Source organism: Podarcis melisellensis, assembly GCF_964234715.1.
Source record: "Podarcis melisellensis genome assembly, chromosome: 2".
Taxonomy (NCBI): Eukaryota; Metazoa; Chordata; class Lepidosauria; order Squamata; family Lacertidae; genus Podarcis; species Podarcis melisellensis.
This window is the reverse complement of record NC_138529.1, coordinates 34,347,396-34,367,744: the sequence shown is the minus strand read 5'-3', so window position 1 is coordinate 34,367,744 and position 20,349 is coordinate 34,347,396. Positions and strand designations below refer to the sequence as shown.

Here is a 20,349-nt window from a genome sequence, read left to right as displayed (position 1 = left end):
CATTTGTGAGCCTGAATTGTATATTTGACTTTTTTGTGAGCTATATTACTGGTCTTAGGTAGTCTGAAATATTAGTTGGAGATGAGAGTCCTTAGCCATATTTTCATGTTTATATTTTGTCATACTGTGCTCCAGTTTAGCTCTGTTTCTTCTTGGCATTGTGGGCAACTGGACACATTCCACTCCCTCTGCTTTTGTCCTTGTTTGCTGTCACAAATGGCAACTACTTCCTTTGTGAAACATCCTATGGAACAAAGCATGTTGGTCAGAAGTGAAATCCTGAAACAATAAAGGACTTATTCCTGCTTTCTAAAAGTGTAGTTGTAAACTATTGAAATCAGTGCTGAGCTTCCACTTTGCTGCTTCCTTACTTGAAAGTTGAAAAATTGCCTTTGCAATTGTTGGAGCTAAATTTCTAGGGAGAGTAAAAGCAATATTTCAAACTGTTGCTGCAGTTTAAAAAAAAAATGCTTCCTGCCACACACACATGTACCCACTACAGTGGACCCTCCAGATATGAATTAAATTCATTCGGGGGGTCTGTACTTAACCTGAAAAGTCCATAACTGGACACTTCCATGTTTGCCGCGTTCGCAACCCAAACATTACGTATCCAGAGCAGTACGTAACTCGAGGGTCCACTGTACTACTATCTTGAGCCAGCTGAAATGGTTCAGACAAACTATGGGATGATTGAGTTGGAACCACTGTGCTTCGGCTGCTCACATGTCTGTTGAAGGCTTCCCCTTCAGCTGTTCTTTAGCAATGTTTTAGGGCCTGTATCCAGGTGTAGCTACCACCAAAGCAGCTGCTGTTCATAATGGACACCAGCATATGGGCCACAACCCTTGGATTGGGTCAGGTGTCTGTTAAAGAGCAGCAGGGAGCCTCACTGCAGTGTTTCAGGGCAGTTTGTGCATCACAAATAGATTTCATTTAATGATTAATGGTGTGTTAGCCTCTGAATTTGTAAATTATAAGAGGAATACTGTGAAGCACTGCAAAATCATCAAAAGAGAACACAGAAACATGGGCTTTTTTAAAGCTATGTGAATTATAAAAACCAGGTAGTTTGCATCTGAAGTTGTAGCCTTAAAACAGGCATAGGCAAACCCGGCCCTCTAGATGTTTTGGGACTACAACTCCCATCATCCCTGACCACTGGTCCTGCTAGCTAGGGATGATGGGAGTTGTAGTCCCAGAACATCTGGAAGGCTGAGTTTGCCTATGCCTGCCTTAAAAGTTGAGTCAGGAGAGGTTTGTTGGTGATAGAATGCTAGATCCTCATAGTGGCTGGTAGTAGTATATAGTTGGTAAGCACATTTGAGTAATTCTTGAATATCTGAGGTGGGGAAATCTATATAGAATGCTTGTGAACAAATTATCAGCATAGAACAAATTATCAGCATAGAGGCAAGTGGAGTGGGGAGCTGCCTGATAACAATAAAGAATGCATATTTCCCAAAAGCAAACAAAAAATAATGTCACGCTCAATGAAGAAACAGGAATGCAGTATTTGGTGGTGGTATTTAACAGTATGAATCACCAGCTTGTTTCCTTTGGTTCAAAAGAATATTGCTTAGTTTCACTATTAGTCACCTACACTATAAATTCCATCAGAATTCACAAGTGATTCTATAAGAGCCTTGATTTTTGTGTAGCTTATTGCGGTTCAATGTTGGCTTAGTTGGTCGAGAAATAGGCGATGTCTTTCACTTAGTCCAGGGGTGGGGAATCGCTGCCTGGGGGCCAAGTGCAGCTCTCCAATTCCCTCTAAGGCCACACCTCTCACTGATGCTGCCCCACACCCTCAAGCATTTTTGCACGTTCTTGAACTGTGATAATGCATCTTGCTTGCCTAGGTGAAGAGATGTGTGCATAGAAACCTGACTGGCTATAGCTTACTGTACCAAGAGAAGAGCCACATCCCTCCTTCTGCCTCCTTTTGCTTCTGGCCCCACCCAATGCTGGCATGTGGCCTCCAGAAGGTTGGCAATGAGCGACGCCTTAGGCTGATAAAGGTCCCCCCCCCCCCCGGCCTTGATTATATCAGGTTGAAATTTAAACACCTTTGTCTGTTTCTTGTATTGATCAGAAAGGTAAACGGGATGATTTGGTTGAGCTAGAAATATTTGGCTGCTAGTGATGTCTGTACTATGTAATGTCACAGTTTTTAAGTTAATAGAACAACCTAGGAGTAAAATGTATTGACTTAGGGAAAACACTGAGGGATTCTTCAGTTCTCTGCATAAGTGCAAGATAGGATGCAATAAGAATGATACAGATGCAGAGAAGTATTGTTGCAAGACTCAGTTGTGATGAAGAGCAGCTTAGTTCTCTGAGCCCAGTTTGTTCATTTAAGAGATGGGGAAGCTGTGGACCTCCGTATGCTCTTGGACTCAGGTTTTCAGCAGCCCCAGCCAGCAAAGCCAACAGCCAGGAAGGTTGGGAGTTGTAATCCAGCAATATTTGTAGGGTCACAGATTCCACACACCTAAGAGCTGGAAGCCTATTGGACAACACAAGCCTGCTAGCTAACATTTCATAGGTTGTCGGCCTGTATAATGAAGTCAGCAACACCTAGTGATAAAGATGTCACAGTTAACTGAGGCAATGATAATGTGTGGAGTATTGTGTCACAACTTTTGACAAGTTTTTGCTTTAAGTTAAAAGGTCAGCAAATAATCATTTGAAATCAGATTAGGATAACCAGAGAGCAGATGCGGACCTCCAGCTCCAGACAATACCCTGGGGTCCCGACAATTGAAAGCGGAATAAGAGAATGGCACACTCTGCCATCCCATTCATTCCAGGGCATTCAATTTAAAATGAGAGATCTGTTCACTGTTACAAAAGCTGTAATAGTTGTTTGAACACTGCAGTCAGGAGTTAAAAGAATGAATTTATATTCTATGTGTTTTTCTCTTTAATGTATCCTATCTCTTTTAAGAAAGATTAAAAACTGTAAATGCTCCAGATCTGCATTTTTAAAAATGTGTTTTGCCATTGTATGTGCTCGTGTTCTACCTGGACCATTAATTCTGCGCAGACCTGCTAAGCAAACTCAATTCGCTTAATTTGTTTAAAACCAATTGTCATAACAGAGGGAAAAAATATGTGTGTATATACAATCTGCTGGTGAGTACTTCCTGCAGTGCTGAGAACAGAAATATTTTTCAACGCCATACTTAATTTAACTTGGTTTCGGTCACTGAGCAGTTGCATTGCTGAAGTCATTGTAGCAAAAGCATATGCTTAGAAAATAAATAACCAAGTTAGCTATCCTTTGGCTTGGCATAGAGCAGTTCCAGCCCAGTTTTGTGCTATCCTAATAATACCTCCCCCCCCTTGTTTTTTTTTAAAAAAAACAGAGCAAGTGCCAAATTTGGGCCTGATAAATCAATTAAAAGAAAATTAAAGGCATGAACAGCAACTCTGTTTATCAAAGTAGAAGTGCTTTTCTATGGTACAAAGTTGGCCCAGAACAGTTTCTGGCCAAAGAGGGAAAACTTTTCAAGGTTTCTATATACACACTGTTGTGTTTTTTATGGCGTTTTGTGACTGTTCATGTAAATCAAACTGCCGCCTCTCCATATGTTAGAAGAGTAGCCTCTGTGCAAGAACATATCTCTCAAGAAAATTAAACATCGTTAATTGTGAAAAGAAATATTTATTTTTAAAGGTCTTAAAGGCTGCTGTACACAACAATGAACCAAGCAGGTCCATGCAATCTAAACGGTGAAACGAGAGCCAGAGAAGAGGAGACAAAGCAGTGGTTGAAGTGAATACTGTATATAACAAAGCTATGGCTGGTCTGTCTGTTCCAAGTGCTTTATTAGAAACTAAACAAAGCTTGTCCCATTGTGTTGATATCATCCAGCTTGGGCAAAAGGTTAGCACTCTGCTACCCTTACTGTCATAGAGCTAACTGAACAGAAGAAAAGCAGGATCAGGATTAACAGTGGGAGGGAAGGAGGCTTTCAAGGAGAAGAAAGGAACTGATAATACATGCCAAGAATATAAACCAAAGATACGTGACTTTAAAAGATGAGCAAAAGGAAGAATAAAAGACAAGAAAAAAAAGATGGGAAGGAGAGATCCATCAGTCACAGAGTTTATAACATTGAATGGTGGTAGTGTGTGGATGAATGGATATGCCCCTCTTTCAAGTAGCAGTTGTGGTGTCAGTGCTGCCTCAAATATGCCGTGCAAGCTTTCCTAATGGGTTTTCAGAGTACCTCTTGGATACATAACGGGATGAAAGTTGGCCATAAAGTAGTTGTTAATATGGATAAGGAACAAGGTGGCAAGAATCTTGCCCTGTTGCATGGTCACTTTTTGCAGTTAAGCTGTTGTACAGGTTAGAGACAGGGTTACGAGGCGTATTTACTACCTGTAAAAAGGTACCGCTACCGTCTGAGCAAGCTGATGAATGGCATTGTCCCTAGAATCCCCTGATGGGACAATGATACACATCTTTAAAAGCAGATGTGAATCCAAAGCTGTCAGAATGGAAAGTTAGAGGGTTTCTTAATAAGATGTTTAAAAAGTTATTAAAGGATTTTTGCCCCAGCCTTAGGTGTAGATGCTATCAGCATGACAAAAAAAAGCCATAATATTTATTCAACCTAGCAATCTGCTGTAAACAGGAAATAAAAAGGCCTTCATCTGCTGCTTGCAAGATCTGTCAGTGCCATGTTGTTACCTCCCTGGGCAAAGCATTCTATAAATGGGGTGCCACAACTGAATGAAAAGGCAGGGGCACGTAGAGAAGGGCCTCTAATAATTACATGAATAGGTAGGCAGAAACATGGGAGGAGGTGGTTTTGAGATGCCCAGGTCCTAAGCCATATAAAGGCTTTGAAATTCATCATGGAGTTGAATTATGCCCAGAAATAGGCTGACAACCAGTGTGGCTCTTTTGACCTTATGGCACTTGCCTTATTCTCCACCAGTGTTCAAACAACTGTGGGTTGTTTATAATGGTTATTGCCAGAGCAGAACGACTGCTGGTGCTGTCAGTCTTCCTCTGCTCCCCACCCCACATCTGCTCTGGGGGTTCCTCAAACCTTTGAAGCATATTTTTTAAAGGGGTGGAAGTTGCTTCTCTCATGCAATGACCTTTTTGAATTCAACCATTCATTCTGGGATAACTGAAGTCTCCATTCAAAGACGTTGATATAATGGAATGTGGATGTTGCCAAAGCATGGAGAGGCTCGCTGTCTTGGAGGGAGTTTCATGTGACACTTGACCAGTCTCAGTTGGTGGAAGGTGCTACTTGCCATGGAAGCCATTTGGACTTCTTGTGATAAAGCTGAATCAGTCATTGCCCCCAGAAATGCAATGTTGAGCCTTCGGAGCCAGATTAATACTATTCTGGCTGAACACTGCTGTCCAGGTCAGACAAACCAGCTCTGAACCATCAAATTGAGCTTCAGATTCTCACTGGCCTCAGACTTCCATTTAATATTTTGGCAGCTTTACCTGGATTAGATTAAATTAGTAGTAGAGTTAGATGTTATCAGCATACCGAAAGCACAGCACTCCGAATCCCTGGTTGACTTCACTCAGCAGTTTTGTGAATCTTCTAATAGTTAACTAGTGTAGGGCAACAAGGTAGAGCACTATGAAATGCCATATCACAAAAGCCAAGGGGTCTTCCAGGTAGGAACAGGATCTTCTAGAAGTGGTGACTCATTTCTGCAAAGCCTATCCAGGAGATCAATGGTATCAAAAAGCTGCTGAGGTACAGGAGAAATAACAGGGTGACATGCCTTCTGCCAGTCTCCCAGTAGAAGTCATCCGTGAGAGTGACCAAGGCACGAAAAGGAAGCCTGGAATAGGTCCAAATAATCCACCTCTCCCAAGAGAGCCTGGACTTGTACAGCTTCTAAATGTTCAAGCACCTTGCCCGAGAAGGGTGTGGGATCATCGGCCATGTTGGCTGAGGCTGATGGGAGTTGGGAGTCCATCGACACCTCAAGGACACCATGTTGTTGGCCCCTGGCCTAGAATCTGTTGGAGATGCTTTAGCTCTGGGGTTTTGGTTTTGCACTGAGCAGGGCTTGGGCTTGATGGCTAGCTAGGCCCACTCCACTGATTCCACAAGTAAGATAAAAATGGGTACTGAGAGCCAGTGTGGTGTAGTGGTTAAGAGCGGTGGACTCGTAATCTGGTGAACCGGGTTCGCTTCCCCGCTCCTCCACATGCAGCTGCTGGGTGACCTTGGGCCAGTCACACTTCTCTGAAGTCTCTCAGCCCCACTCACCTCACAGAGTGTTTGTTGTGGGGGAGGAAGGGAAAGGAGGTTATTAGCTGCTCTGAGACTCTGGGTAGGATATCAAATCCAAACTCCTCCTCTTCTACTACTACCCCCCCCCCAAAAAAAAATATTCCTTCTCCTTTGGACTTACTAAGATGACTGGATAATAGGAAAGAAAAGGCAAATGAGCAGACATGAATAGGCAGATAAGCAGGCAAATGCTTTACTACTAAGCCACAGGCCCTCCTCACATATTTCTGATGCCGTTCAGTTACCTTCATGTGCCAGGCTGATACAGATTATAAAGAAAATCAGTGAAAGTTCAATACTGCTGTTCTCTGCCACTCCCACGCCTGTACTTTGAGGAAGTAGAGCCAGCGCTGGCGACTGCTGCTTAAGATTGGAGATCTAATGTGTTCAAAGGTTGGGGTGTTGGTAAGTATTAACATCATCTTCATGCTTTCTTGGTAACATTCTCTCCTTGCAACTCTTGCGTATTCCTTTCTGTCCCCATGTCTCCCAAGTGTTTGCCTCACTTAAAGGAATTCTGGCCAAGTTAGGGAGAGGGACACCCATTTCCATCACTACCTTATTGTGCAAGTCTTTGGTCTGGGTATTCATGGGAGGCATGGTGGACTTTCCGAGTGCTCTCTGCCCATCCCTGTCTAGGTTTCAGGCCCATGTGTTCTTTTCCTCTTTGCAATGCCAAACAAAAGCATAGGGGTGAGGTACAGTGGAACTGGTTTGAATTTGCCTTTCCCAGGCCCTCCCTTGCCATTTCAAGCTCTCGTGAATTTAACAAAACAATGCACACTGCAAATGGGACACCCAGTGGAAAGTCTGAGAAAGCCTTTGGCCTCTTTGATTTTTTTTATGAGATGTTATGACTTTATGAGTTTACAAGCTTTACCACAGTCACACATGGATTCCTAGCTTGGGAAGACACAAGAATCCTTATATAAGGAGTATCAATGTCTTTGTATTTGGAGGGATAGTTTTTTCTATCCTAGTGTTCAGGAGAGGATGAAATCTTCCCCACATCTAATGTCCTTGGCTAGTCTTATTTAATATATAGGTCTACTCATGAGCCACCAGGGCTTGTTACTAAACTGATTTCCGAGTCTCAAGACACCTCTCATATTATGCACTCTGGTTAACTCTCAGCTTTCTGCTTTTGTGACACATGGAGGAGCAGAATTTGCATGCTGTGGTGTCTTAGGAGCAGGGAATGTAGTTACGGAGCGTAGCATTCAGATTCCTGATTGTTGTTTTCTGGCACTTCTTGACTTTCCTTCTTTTTAAAAGGACTTTTGAACTCTTGATATGTTTGCAATGCCTAGCAAAAGCAGAATAAATTATGCAAATTAGTACAGTGGTACCTCGGGTTAAGAACTTAATTCGTTCTGGAGGTCTGTTCTTAACCTGAAACTGTTCTTAACCTGAGGTACCACTTTAGCTAATGGGGCCTCCTGCTGCCGCTGCACCGCCGCTGCACAATTTCTGTTCTCATCCTGAAGCAAAGTTCTTAACCCGAGGTACTATTTCTGGGTTAGCGGAGTCTGTAACCTGAAGCGTATGTAACCTGAAGCGTATGTAACCTGAGATACCACTGTAAACATTTCAAAACAAAGTATGCAACAGCAGCAAAACGACAGGGACTGTGCATAATTTGTGTAGTTTAATCAGGTTGCAGAAATTAGTTGCTTGCTGCAATGTTCAGATTCCCTGAGAGCAGATTAAAAAATATATAGCAAAGACTACATATGGCCCTAACTATAATCTGATTCATGTGTTACGTCTCTTAGGGATAAAGAATCCCATCTCCATGTTATATTTGCCATGTGCTCTCTTCAGGGTGTCAAATCCATGAATGTTCCATGTTATTTCTGGTTTGGGAGTGAGAACTCTTCAATACTTCTGGTTTAGTGGTTAAAACACAGATCCCAGACATCAAGGAAGCTCCCAACAGAATAACATTTTTGGCTGAAGATATGTGTAAATCAAGGGAACACTCCCAAGACTACCCCAAGCATGAACCACAAAAATAATACATCCACTGTTTCGTTCAGAATATTTTTTTTCTTGTTTTCCTCCTCTAAAAACTAGGTGTGTCTTATGGTCAGGTGCGTCTTGTGGAGAGGGCACCAGGTTGCGGAAGGCTGTTCTAGAGACTTTTAAGTTCATTCCTTCCATACAATTCTGTATACTTGGAATTTGTTCAAATCAACAACTTGTTTCTTTCTCTGCTTCTGCAGAACTGAAATGGAGCTCTTTTGTCTGTTCTTTGGATATGCAGACAAAGGAAGATTTAAAACTTGAACAGCAGGTTCTAATTCTGCTACTTAAATTTCATCCAACAAATCTGTTTGGATATAGCTTTCCTCTTCTCCCCGTTGCAAACATTATTCTTAATGCAAAGTGTCTCTCTGTGCTATTTTCTCTCTCTCCTGAGAGGCATAGGACAGCAGCACTCATTCTTAAAATATTCATGTTGAAAATCAGCACAAGTAAAAATGCATCCTGAGGTTCTGGTGGTGGGGTATGTGGCAGAGGGGATATGGTCTAGTGCAGCAGTCTTCGGTGCTTTCAGATTCGGACTCACCTTTAACTCAAACATGCAATTGGGAACTCTATTAATTTTGTTTATCATATATTCTTATGGTGGTACAGGTAGTGCTAAGATGTAACCCACCTTAGATCAGGCAAGTGACCTGGTAGTGGCTGTTTTATTCACTTTTATATGTGTTGTGTGTTTTGGTTGATGTTTCACTGGCTTTAAGTTGCTTTTGTTTTAATACTATAAAGGGGGGAAATAGGCTTAGAAATTTTTGAAATATTAAGTGGTATATAAATGCTTTTTAAGGGACGCGGGTGGCACTGTGGTGTAAACCACTGAGCCTTGGGCTTGCCGACCAGAAGGTTGGCGGTTTGAATCCCCGCGACGGGGTGAGCTCCCATTGTTCGGTCCCAGCTCCTGCCAACCTAGCAGTTCGAAAGCACATCAAAATGCAAGTAGATAAATAGGTATCACTCCAGTGGGAAGGTAAACGGTGTTTCCGTGCACTGCTCTGGTTTTGCCAGAAGTGGTTTAGTCATGCTGGCCACATGACCCGGAAAAAACTGTCTGCGGACAAACGTCAGCTCCCTTGGTCAGTAAAGTGAGATGAGCGCTGCAACCCCAGAGTCGTTTGTGACTGGACTTAACTGACAGGGGTCCTTTACCATTACCTTTTTAAAATGCTTTTAAATATATAAATAAAATGTTGGTGGATTTTCATGAAAACTTTCCAAACCATTTCTAACTGGTGGCAAGAAAAGTGGCAAGATTGGAAATCTCAAAAACTGAGTGAAACCAAAATTGCCAGACATGCCTACGTCTACAGATAGGCTGGCCATTGGCCACCCAGCTTGAAACTGAGTCAGCATTCAGGAATGGGAGTTATGTCCTAACCATTTGGTCACTGCACACACATTTCCAAACCCCCAGTGTCTTGCAAAGTATTTTGTTCAGTACGGAAGATCGTAGTGATCCAAAAGCAGTGAGTCAAGGATTTCTAGCTCTCAAAATTCATGAGTTAAAAACCACGACTACAGCAGTAAAGATGAAGTATAATTTAATATGGCATGGAGCAACTGTAGAAACGGTGCTGGAATATTTGCTGCTTGAAGAAGAAAAAAAAGAATTTAACAAAGCATCAATTAAAATAAGTCAGAATGCTGAAGTCCAGCAAGTTGAGACAGAGCTGAAAAAGTGGTTATGTTATCAGTCCTTAACCCCATTTGCGTATCATTGTAAAGTAAGACATGTTTCTCAAGGGGTTATTCAGGCTGAAAATATTTACAGCCACAGCTGGAATGCATCATAACTGGTCATCCTGTTTTGCATGACTTGTCCAATAACGACTCTCACTCTGTGTTGCCCTTTAAACATTAAAAATATTATGTAAATAACTTCTCGCTTCTCTGGATATTTTGGAGGGCAATTCAGGATAAAGGCTGTTAGGTGAAAATGCCAAGGTACATTCTTCTCATTTATTTGACATACAACAGCTAGTGTGTATGTTACATTTTCTCCATTGTCCTAGTCATCCAGGCCTGAAAGAGAAGCCCAAGTAATACCTGTGCCACAGTAATGAGTGTTGTGAAAGTATTCTCACCCACTGTATAATTTTTTTACAGGTGTACATTGTAGTGTAGTGACAATCCAGAGTCTTTGCATGCCCCTCACAAAAGCATATGCAAGAGAGCGGTGATGGAGGTTAGTCTAACTCTGTAAAGTTTCTGCCAGTCTTCCAAACAGTGTCTTATTCAGATACTGTGGCTTAGCTGTGTGCGATCTCTTTGAGCACAGCCTAGCCTCCATCTCTCCTCTCTGCGTGTAATAAAGCCTGCTGCAGGCCTGCATTGAGATCCCTGCCACTGAGCTGTATGCAGCCCTGTTAATACTGGAGTTACCTCACCAATACCTGTGTGAAGCCTGAATTCCATAAGGAATTCAACAGGCAGGAGAGAGATCTGTCCTGATGTTGCGGCTTTACAAAAAGGGATTCTGCTCCTGAGTTGGAATGGGAATAGGAATAGGAATTGAAAAGAGACGTGGAGACCTCTCCATCTTTGTGTTGTAGCAACTGCCAGTGCTTCCTTCCATGTCTTTGGCTGGCTTGATAACCTGCTGTGGCTCCAAAGGCGGGTGTGGTGTTGATTAGTTGATGTTTTGCCCCTAGGAATAAGCTGTGTGCCACCTGGTTCAGCAGGAGGTGAGATGATGCCTATGACTTTGAACACAGGCAAGAAGGCTTAGCTTCTGAGGCCCTGAGACTGAGGAATAACTTGTAGAGCACATCTAATATTCTTTTTCTGCTTCCACGAACATCTGTGCCTTTGCTTTGTTTTTTTAGGCAGGGCAAATCTTTGAAAAGGGAGGGTCTGCCTAGAGTTAGTGAGGCATTAAAGCAAGAATGGCAACCCATAAGGCAAATGCACAATGCGATGGAGCCAGAAAGATGCTATCTTCCTTAATACAGTGGAACCTCTGGTTATGTACCATCCTCCTTGCGAACACTTCAGGTAACAAGCTCCGCTAACCCGGAAATAGGTCTCCCGGAAGCGAACTTTGCCCTGGGATGTGAGCAGAGGTTGCGTGCCAGAGACACATGCGCAGCGGGAGGCCCCATTAGCCAAAGTATGCCTCAGGTTAAGAATGGTTTCAACTTAAGAACAGACCTCCAAAACAAATTAAGTTCGTAACCGGAGGTACCACTGTATAGTACATTTTTGTATATTACTTTCAAGAATATATGCAGGCAAACACCCGCCAGACAACAGAAAGATCTCTCCCATTCCTTTGATCCATGTTCAGTAAGGGCTCATCCTCGAGAAAGTTGAGGAGCAAAGATGGAGTCCTATTGGAGTTTGTAAGCTACCCAACTGTTGAAAATCTGGAGTTTGGGGGTCAATTATTCTCTATGGAGAGGGAACGGGTCTTTCTGAATGTTTGAGTCTTATTAGAGTTTTATTCTTTTTTTAAAAAAATAATAATTTTTATTCATTTTTTAAACACATAATAAAAACACACAAACCAAACCAAAAGACAAATACATACAAGACGTTTAAATCATAATGTTATTTTCATGCACCTTCTTTCCTTCGACTTCCCCATACCTCCCTTTCGCTGCATCCTTGTTTTACAGTTCTTTAGCAACCCTTTAGTCAATTTGTCTATTAGTTCCCTTTCATTAGATTTCCTTAAACTTATTAGTTACAGCTGTAATTCTCTACTTCTTACCCCTTGACATCTTAACACTTCTCAATTTTACAACAGTTTTTAAGATATGTTTTGTATTTCTTCCAGTCCTCTTCCACTGTCTCTTTCCCCTGGTCTCGGATTCTGCCGGTCATCTCTGCAAGTCCCATAAAGTCTGTCACCTTTGTCTGCCATTCTTCCAGAGTAGGTAGTTATTGCATCTTCCAATACTTTGCCAGAAGAATTCTTGCTGCTGTAGTAGCATACATAAAAAATGTCCTATCCTTCTTTGGCACCAATTGGCCAACCATGCCCAGAAGGAAAGCCTCAGGTTTCTTAGGAAACGTCCACTTAAGGACTTTCTTAATTTCATTATAGATCATTTCCCAAAAGGCTTTAATCTTTGGGCAGGTCCACCAAAGGTGGTAAAAGGTACCTTCAGTCTCATTGCATTTCCAGCATTTATTATTGGGCAAATGGTAAATTTTTGCAAGCTTGACTGGGGTCATGTACCACCTGTAAATCATTTTCATCATGTTCTCTTTTAAGGCATTACATGCCGTAAACTTAACACCAGTGGTCCATAACTGTTCCCAGTCAGCAAACATAATGTCATGACCGATATCCTGTGCCCATTTAATCATAGCTGATTTCACCGTTTCATCCTATGTATTCCATTTCAACAGCAAGTTATACATTCTAGACAAATTCTTAGTATTGGGTTCTAACAATTCTGTTTCTAGCTTTGACCTCTCCTTCTGAAATCCTATTTTCCTGTCCTGCTTAAATGTCTCATTTATCTGATGATAATGTAACCAATCTCGAACTTTGGACTTTAGTTTCTCATAACTCTGAAGTTTAAGCTTCTCACCATCTTGTTCTAGGATTTCACAGTATTTTGGCCATTTAGAATCCATATTAAGTTTTTTCACCGCCTTAGCTTCCATTGGTGACAACCACCTGGGAGTTTTACTTTTCAACAAGTCTTTATATCTAATCCAAACATTATATAATGCTTTCCTAACAATATGGTTTTTGAAACTTTTATACACCTTTACCTTGTCATACCATAAATATGCATGCCAACCGAAGTTATTATCATACCCTTCCAAGTCCAAAATGTCTGTGTCTTCAAGAAGTAGCCAGTGTTTCAACCAGCAAAAAGCTGCTGATTCATAATAAAGTCTTAAGTCCGGCAGGGCAAAGCCCCCTCTATCTTTTGCATCAGTTAAAATCTTAAATTTTATTCTGGGCTTTTTGCCCTGCCAGACAAATTTAGATATGTCTTTCTGCCACTTCTTGAAGCAGTCCATCTTGTCCAAAATCTGTAACGTCTGAAATAAAAATAACATTCTAGGCAATACATTCATCTTAATGACAGCAATTCGGCCTAACAAGGAAAGTCTCAGCCTAGACCATATTTCTAGATCTTTCTTTACTTCTGTCCAACACTTTTCATAATTGTCTTTAAATAAGTTCACATTCTTAGATGTTAAGTTCACCCCCAGGTATTTCACTTTTTTTGTTATTTCCAACCCTGTTTCACTCTGAAATCTCTCTCTTTCTTCCATTGTTAAATTTTTTCCCAATACTTTCGTTTTCTGTTTGTTCAGTTTAAATCCTGCTACTTGACCAAATATCTCAATTAATTCTAATACTCTTTTGGTACTAGTGTCTGGCTGTTGCAAAGTTAACACTAGGTCATCTGCAAATGCCCTTAACTTGTAATTTTTGACTCCGACCTGAATACCTTTAACCAACTGGTCCCTTCTAATCATATTTAACAAAACCTCCAGGACTGATATAAAAAGCAAAGGGGATATTGGGCATCCCTGTCGTGTACCTTTTTCTATTGGTATTTCCTCCGTTACCACATTATTTACAATTAACTTTGCTTTTTGTTTAGAATATATTGCACCTATACCGTTTTCAAAACTTTGGCCTACCCCCATCCCTTGGAGATTCTTCTTCATAAAGCTCCAGCAAATGTTGTCGAAGGCTTTCTCCGCATCCACAAAAATCAGAACAGCTTTCCTATTAATGTCCACCTCTAGTAACTCCAAAATGTCTATAATGTTCCTCACATTGTCTGACCTCTGTCTCCCTGGGAGAAAGCCTGTCTGGTCCTTGTGAATCTCCCCTAACAGCACTCTATTAAATCTTTTTGCCAAAATGTCTGCAAAAATTTTGTAATCCACATTCAATAAAGATATAGGGCGGTAGTTCCTGACCTGGTTCTTTTCAGTCTCTGTTTTCGGTATAAGTGAGATAAATGCCTCTTTCCACGATTCGGGAGCCTTTTTCCCCTCCAAAATTTCATTGCATACTTCCTTCAGTGGTTGTATTAACCATTCCTTCAGCGCTTTGTAGTATCTAGCAGTCAAGCCATCTGGTCCTGGTGATTTCCCCAGTTGCATGTTCTGAATGGCACCCTCTATTTCTTGTTCTGTAATTTTCTCATTCAGGATCATTTTGCTTTGTTCTGAAATTTTTGGTAATCCATATTTTTTAATAAATTCTTCTATTTCTTGTTCATTTACTGGCCCTTGTGCATACAATTTCTTAAAAAAGCTTTGGAAACAATTACTTATCTCATTCGGCTTGTGGATGATTTTTCCATCCACTTCAAGACATGTCACAGTGTTCAATTTTTGCCTCTTTTTCAGTTGCCATGACAGAAGTTTCCCACATTTATCTGCCGATTCAAATGTTTTTTGTCTCATTTGCTTTATTTTCCATTCTATTTCTTGGTTCATCAGTTCCATATATTGCATCTGATAATACTTTATTTCTCTCAAAATCTCTTGAGACTTTGGTTTAGATCTCAATTTCTTTTCTCCTTCTTTCATTTTTTCCAAAAAAAATTCTTTCTTCTCATTTTGTTTTTTCCTCTTTATGGAGTTCTGTTGAATTAGGAAACCACGCATCACGGCCTTGCTAGCATCCCAAATTGTTCTTTTCTCCACTTCTGTTCTCAGATTTATCTCAAAGTAATCTTTCAATGTTTTTTGGGCCTTCTTATAAATCTCTTCATCTCTGAATAGGGTGTCATTCATTCTCCATCTAAAGGATCCAGTTGTTGTCAATTTCAGATTTCTGTTTTTTTAATTCTTGGCGCCAGGCTACTAGTAACCCAAATTTGGTCAATTCTTGTCCATGTCATTTTTGCTTCAGAGAAAAAAGTTCCCTCTAGAGTTTTATTCTTTTGTACTATTATTTACCGTATTTTTCGCCCCATAGGGCGCACCGGCCCATAAGGCACACCTAGTTTTTTTTGGGGGGGGAATAAAGGGGAAAAATTATTTCCCCCACAAGGCGCAAGGCTGGGGCGGGGGAAGCCCGAGCTTCCCCCGACCCCAGCCCCCAGAACAGGCTGCTCTCCGCAAGCCGTGGGAGCCCTCCCGCGGCTTGCGCAGAGCTACCCGAAGCCCCGGCACGACTGCTGAGCGTGCCAGGGCTTCGGAATAAGAGGCAGCGCTGTGCAAGCCAGTGGAGCCTGGGGGGAACTCCCACGGGCTCCCACGGCTTGTGGATAGCTTCCTGAAGCCTGGAGAGGGAGAGGGGTCGGTGCACACTGCATTCGCCCCATAGGACGCACACACATTTCCCCTTCATTTTTGGAGGGGGGAAAGTGCGTCCTATAGGGCGAAAAATACGGTATTTCCTACAAGTTCCTCTCTTTTATTCCATTTACTTTGCTAAGTTTGAAGTTGAAGGGACATGACCTTAGCTAAAGATGACTAACTGGTTTCCTGAATCATTTACCTTACCTTTGGAGGAAGATGTCATTGTCTTTGCAGAGCCCAATTCTTTCTTGTAGGAGGTGATAATTAATCTTTGCTGGCAACACAGGATTAATGTGCTGGTCTTTACAGTAAGTACTGGGAAGTCAGAATATTTACTCATACCTCCCAGGTCACGTTTGAAGTAAGGACTAAGTACCAGGGTCAGGATAGTTCATAATAGGGATCTTCTTTTATATCAAGTTATGCCAACTGCTCTGATGTCATGATCTACAGGAATTAACCATGTAAATAGTCCAGATAGTCACATATTGTTACAGCATGGAAAAGCTCCCATTCCGAGACTCTCTAATAGCCTAAGTTGTTAGATGCTTTCATACCCCATTAAGAATGTGTTTAAATCTCTTCCATTGAAAGAAATCCATTTAAGTTTGGATGAATTGTGCCTATTATACCCAGAGCATTCCTACTGGCTCACTCCCAGTACTTTGTATAGTATCTTCACACACACACACACACACACACACACAAACTTCTCAGCTGTAAGTCTTTTCTTTTGACAACCAGACTGAAAGGCATGTTTGATCACATACTAAAGAGCTCGGCCAATAAAATAAACATTAGGTCCCCTGTGACTCTGGTCATACATTGCTGGTTGCTATATGCATTCAAAACAACACAGAAAAGCCTGTTTGAGAAAGGAATCATGGAATAAATAAGAAGTACGGTATTATTTTTGTGTGTGTGCACTGCCTGACATAAGGAAGAACAAAGCAGATAAGAGAGTGTCAATATTTATGGAAATACCAAAGCTAAGGAGGGGACCTCCTAGCACAGCTTTGTAATGCTGTAGAAAGAATAGACCAATTCTGAAAAAGTGTTGCATCACAAATAAACCAGCCAACCAAAAAAAATAGTTGAATCCAACCATTCAGAGTAGACCTACTGAAATAAACCTTGCTGAGAATTTTAGTGGGAGAATATTGTTGTGGGAGAATATTATTGTGTTCATGTCTTGTGGTTAAGGATCTTCCAATTTTGGTTTTCATTTCTTATTTTTCCATTCTTGAATTCAGTTCTCCACATTTTGCAGCCATTTGAACTAAGCACACATACACACACACACACCATGAAAATTCACCAGCATTTTAGCTCAAATTTCTCCTAATAAATAATGTTTATGTGCAACTTTTCCTAATGTACACATTTTTGCAAGCAACCTTTCCTAATATAAAGCATGTCTGTAAGTTATTTTTTACAAATGTATTCATTTTTATGCACACTTTCCCCTTTTATCTGCATTTTGTGAACATTGCTTGGTTGGAGAGCTGCATTGCAAAATTTACAGAAGTGCAAATTTTGAAACAAGGTAGATTCAGCTTTAAATGGCTACTGAATTGAATTTATCCTCCCTCCCTACTTGTGGGTTTTCCACAGGCATCTGGTTGGCCACTGTGGTAACAGAACACAGTATTAAATAGGCCTTTAACCTGATCCAGCAGAGCATTTATACTTTTACTATTGCACTCTTTGCCTGCCTACCATCCATACCCATGTCCTTGCCCGCACCTTGTCTCTATTTACACGATGATATTTGAAGCTGAAAACATTTGTCTTTGCTATATTGCCTTTTAGCTCATGATAGCCAGAGTTCACAGGGAAGTGGGTGGCGCTGTGGGTTAAACCACAGAGCCTAGGACTTGCTGATCAGAAAGTTGGTGGTTCGAATCCCCATGACGGGGTGAGCTCCCGTTGCTCAGTCCCTGCTCCTGCCAACCTAGCAGTTCAAAAGCACGTCAAAGTGCAAGAAAATAAGTAGGTACCACTCTGACAGGAAGGTGCACTTCTCTGGTTCACCAGAAGCGGCTTAGTCATGCTGGCCACATGACCTGGAAGCTGTACACCGGCTCCCTCGGCCAATAAAGCGAGATGAGCGCCGCAACCCCAGAGTCGGTCACGACTGAACCTAATGGTCAGGGGTCCCTTTACCTTTACCTTTACCAGAGTTCACCCATAGCATTGATGTCTGAACATCTTCTCTCATGATCTTCATTTCAGAACTTTCCCACAGCCATTGGACCTACCAGCTTCTGTGATGTCCTGTCCAGATGTTCAAAGCATCCTGGGCAGTAGCAGGTAAGGGCACACAATAATGCTTGATGGCAAGTCTTCGTATTTGTGTGAAGGAACATCTGAACTACTTTTGCAAACTATTGCAGTACCACTGGTTTTCTTTGCGGCTAGCTAGAATGACATTCAAAGGTACTCTGCTGCTGATGCCATCACCACTTCAGGCAGGTTCAGTCTCTACCTGAAGTTTTGCTGGCATACTTTCTTGTGATCCTGATGCTTCCACATCATGCCATGCCTGCCAGCCATCAAAAGACTTCTCCACTGTCCTATCCCAGCTACAAACATTTCTTGATCTTTGCCTGAGAGAAATAAAAACAAGCAATGAGCCACCAAGAATTCTGGAATTCTTTCACCCTTCTCTCTGTACCTTTCACTGTTGTACTCAGTGGATGCCCTAGAGGGTTTATTTGTAGCACCCCGAGACTTATTTTAGCTCAGGTCCTGCCAAACCAGTACTGTTTACAACGGTTTCTGCCCAGTGTGCATAGAAAGTTACTGACATTGCAGCTGAGCCAGTTCAACTAGTTGTCGTGACTCTGTCTTCAGAATACCTGCCTTGCCTTTGAAAATAACCTTTAAAGGGTGCTATGTGGTGGGGACTTTCTGAGTCCCAGAATGCACTGGAATGAAAGGAATGAATGGGTCATTTATTAGTTATCATGTTGCTTCTTGTGTGCTTTTTGCAGAAGAATCTGTTAGACTTCCAGTGAAAAGAGGCTGAATTGTTAGGGTCAAGCTCATTCACCTACTGTTGCGTATCTATTTCATTTTCATTTTATATTCTGGCTCTCAGGAATATGTTATTGCATGACAGCAAGCACTAATTAAGCCATCATGCAATGACAATATGAAAGTGCATAATTCAAACTTTGAAAGCAACTGATAACATTAGACTAATCAGTGCATTAAGGCAACAACCACAATATAATCAGAATGAAAACAACATACAAATTTGAGTAGGCCAGTTAAAATTGCTCTGAAAAATCAAGGGCGGGGGGAACCATGGATATGTTACACAACACATGACACAATCAAGTCTGGCTTTGATCTTACTCTACCCTACGCCATATTGATATGAGAATTGGAATGATTGGAAATGTAAGGAAAATGAAGGAACATTCTTTCACCTCTGGTGGACCTGTCCTAGAGTGAAGGCCTTCTGGGAAATGATTTATAATGAGCTAAAAAAGGTGTTTAAGTATACCTTTACTAAGAAACCAGAGGCCTTCCTTCTGGGCATTGTCGGCCAGAATGTGTTAAAGAAGGACAGAACATTTTTTATGTATGCTACAACGGCGGCAAGGATACTCATTGCTAAGAATTGGAAAACTCAAGATCTACCCACACTGGAAGAATGGCAGATGCAGCTGATGGACTATATGCAACTAGCCGAGATGACTGGCAGAATCCGCGACCTGGGAGAGGAGAGGGTTGAAGAAGACTGGAAGAAATTCAAGATTTATCTACAAAAGTACTGTAATTTGGTTGAATGCTAACAAAGATGCCAGAGTAGAAACAACTGTCTACCATCAAATTATATTTTATATTAGAGTTTAACCTAAATTATTGGATTTAAGATTTTAAACAAAACGATAATTTGCTTGGAAAAATTCTCTTTTTAATGATGCAAGTGGAAGCAGGAGGCGTGAGGGAGTCCAAAGTAGAATGAAAAGATGTTATAAAATTTATTTTGTTTGCTAAATATGTATTTGTATGAAAAAATCTTAATAAAAAATTATATATAAAAAAAAGAGAATTGGAATGATTATGCTATAAATCTCAAGGGGTGCTGCATATAATTTCATTCCCTCATGCCACCAAACACTCTGTCCTTATATTGTCAGACCCAGATGATAAAGAGAAGAGTGAGGACAGAGGGCATGATGACACAGAACTTCGTTCCCTTTCTTTCTCAATGAGTTTCCAGCACATTGAAGTTTTAGAAAACCCAAACCATGCCACTACTATCTTAGACTGAACCCCTTACTCTTTGAGGCTGTGCTAATGCGAAAGGTTTTAAACCCATGCCTGAGACACTGAGCACAAATGGCTTTTGAGCGTCTCTCCTTGCTTAAAGCAATTTGTGCCTGACTAATAATACAAGGAAGGGCCCAAAACAGTCCAGCACCATCTTCCTCCTGGATTATTTCCAAGCACATGAAGACAGTCACTAAAGAAGTGCTGAATGCATCAGGGCAGTCCTCTTTCACAGCTAGAAGTCAGCAGGATGCTCAAATTTCTTTCTCTAAGCAATAAAAGGTTTTTGTTTTTAAATTTTTAATTTGGCGCTTAGATCAAAGCCAGCACACTAGTGCTACTTCAGCCTATTCTCAGCCCTCTAGTCTTGAGCCAGAAAATGGTTTCTTGCAACTTCACAAAGAAATCATTGCTCTTCAATGAAAGCCACACCTTTGTGAGTGTTTTGGTTTTTGGCAAGCAGGGCACTTTTCAACTCAGATGCTTGGCA

The 20,349-nt window shown here is 41.3% G+C and overlaps 1 protein-coding gene and 1 long non-coding RNA gene across 3 annotated transcripts in view; both read left to right on the top strand.

Annotated features, from left to right (window-relative positions):
* The first annotated feature begins 164 nt into the window (after positions 1–164).
* On the top strand, positions 165–3,105 carry LOC309362512. The gene is made up of 2 exons (XR_014164989.1): positions 165–1,086; positions 1,221–3,105. It is a non-coding gene; the product is annotated as an uncharacterized lncRNA (long non-coding RNA).
* Positions 3,106–11,232: 8,127 nt separating this feature from the next.
* The window catches only part of EVPL (envoplakin), a 47,686-nt gene continuing 38,569 nt past the window's right edge, over positions 11,233–20,349 (top strand). The window contains exons 1-2 of one of the 2 annotated variants that reach the window (XM_081897350.1): positions 11,233–11,330; positions 17,808–17,885. In XM_081897350.1, coding sequence (XP_081753476.1) covers positions 11,248–11,330; positions 17,808–17,885 — 161 coding nt within the window. In that variant the 5' untranslated portion in view covers positions 11,233–11,247. Of the gene's footprint in view, positions 11,331–15,848; positions 15,881–17,807; positions 17,886–20,349 lie in introns of those variants that run through there. The other variant, XM_081897351.1, reaches the window with a different exon arrangement.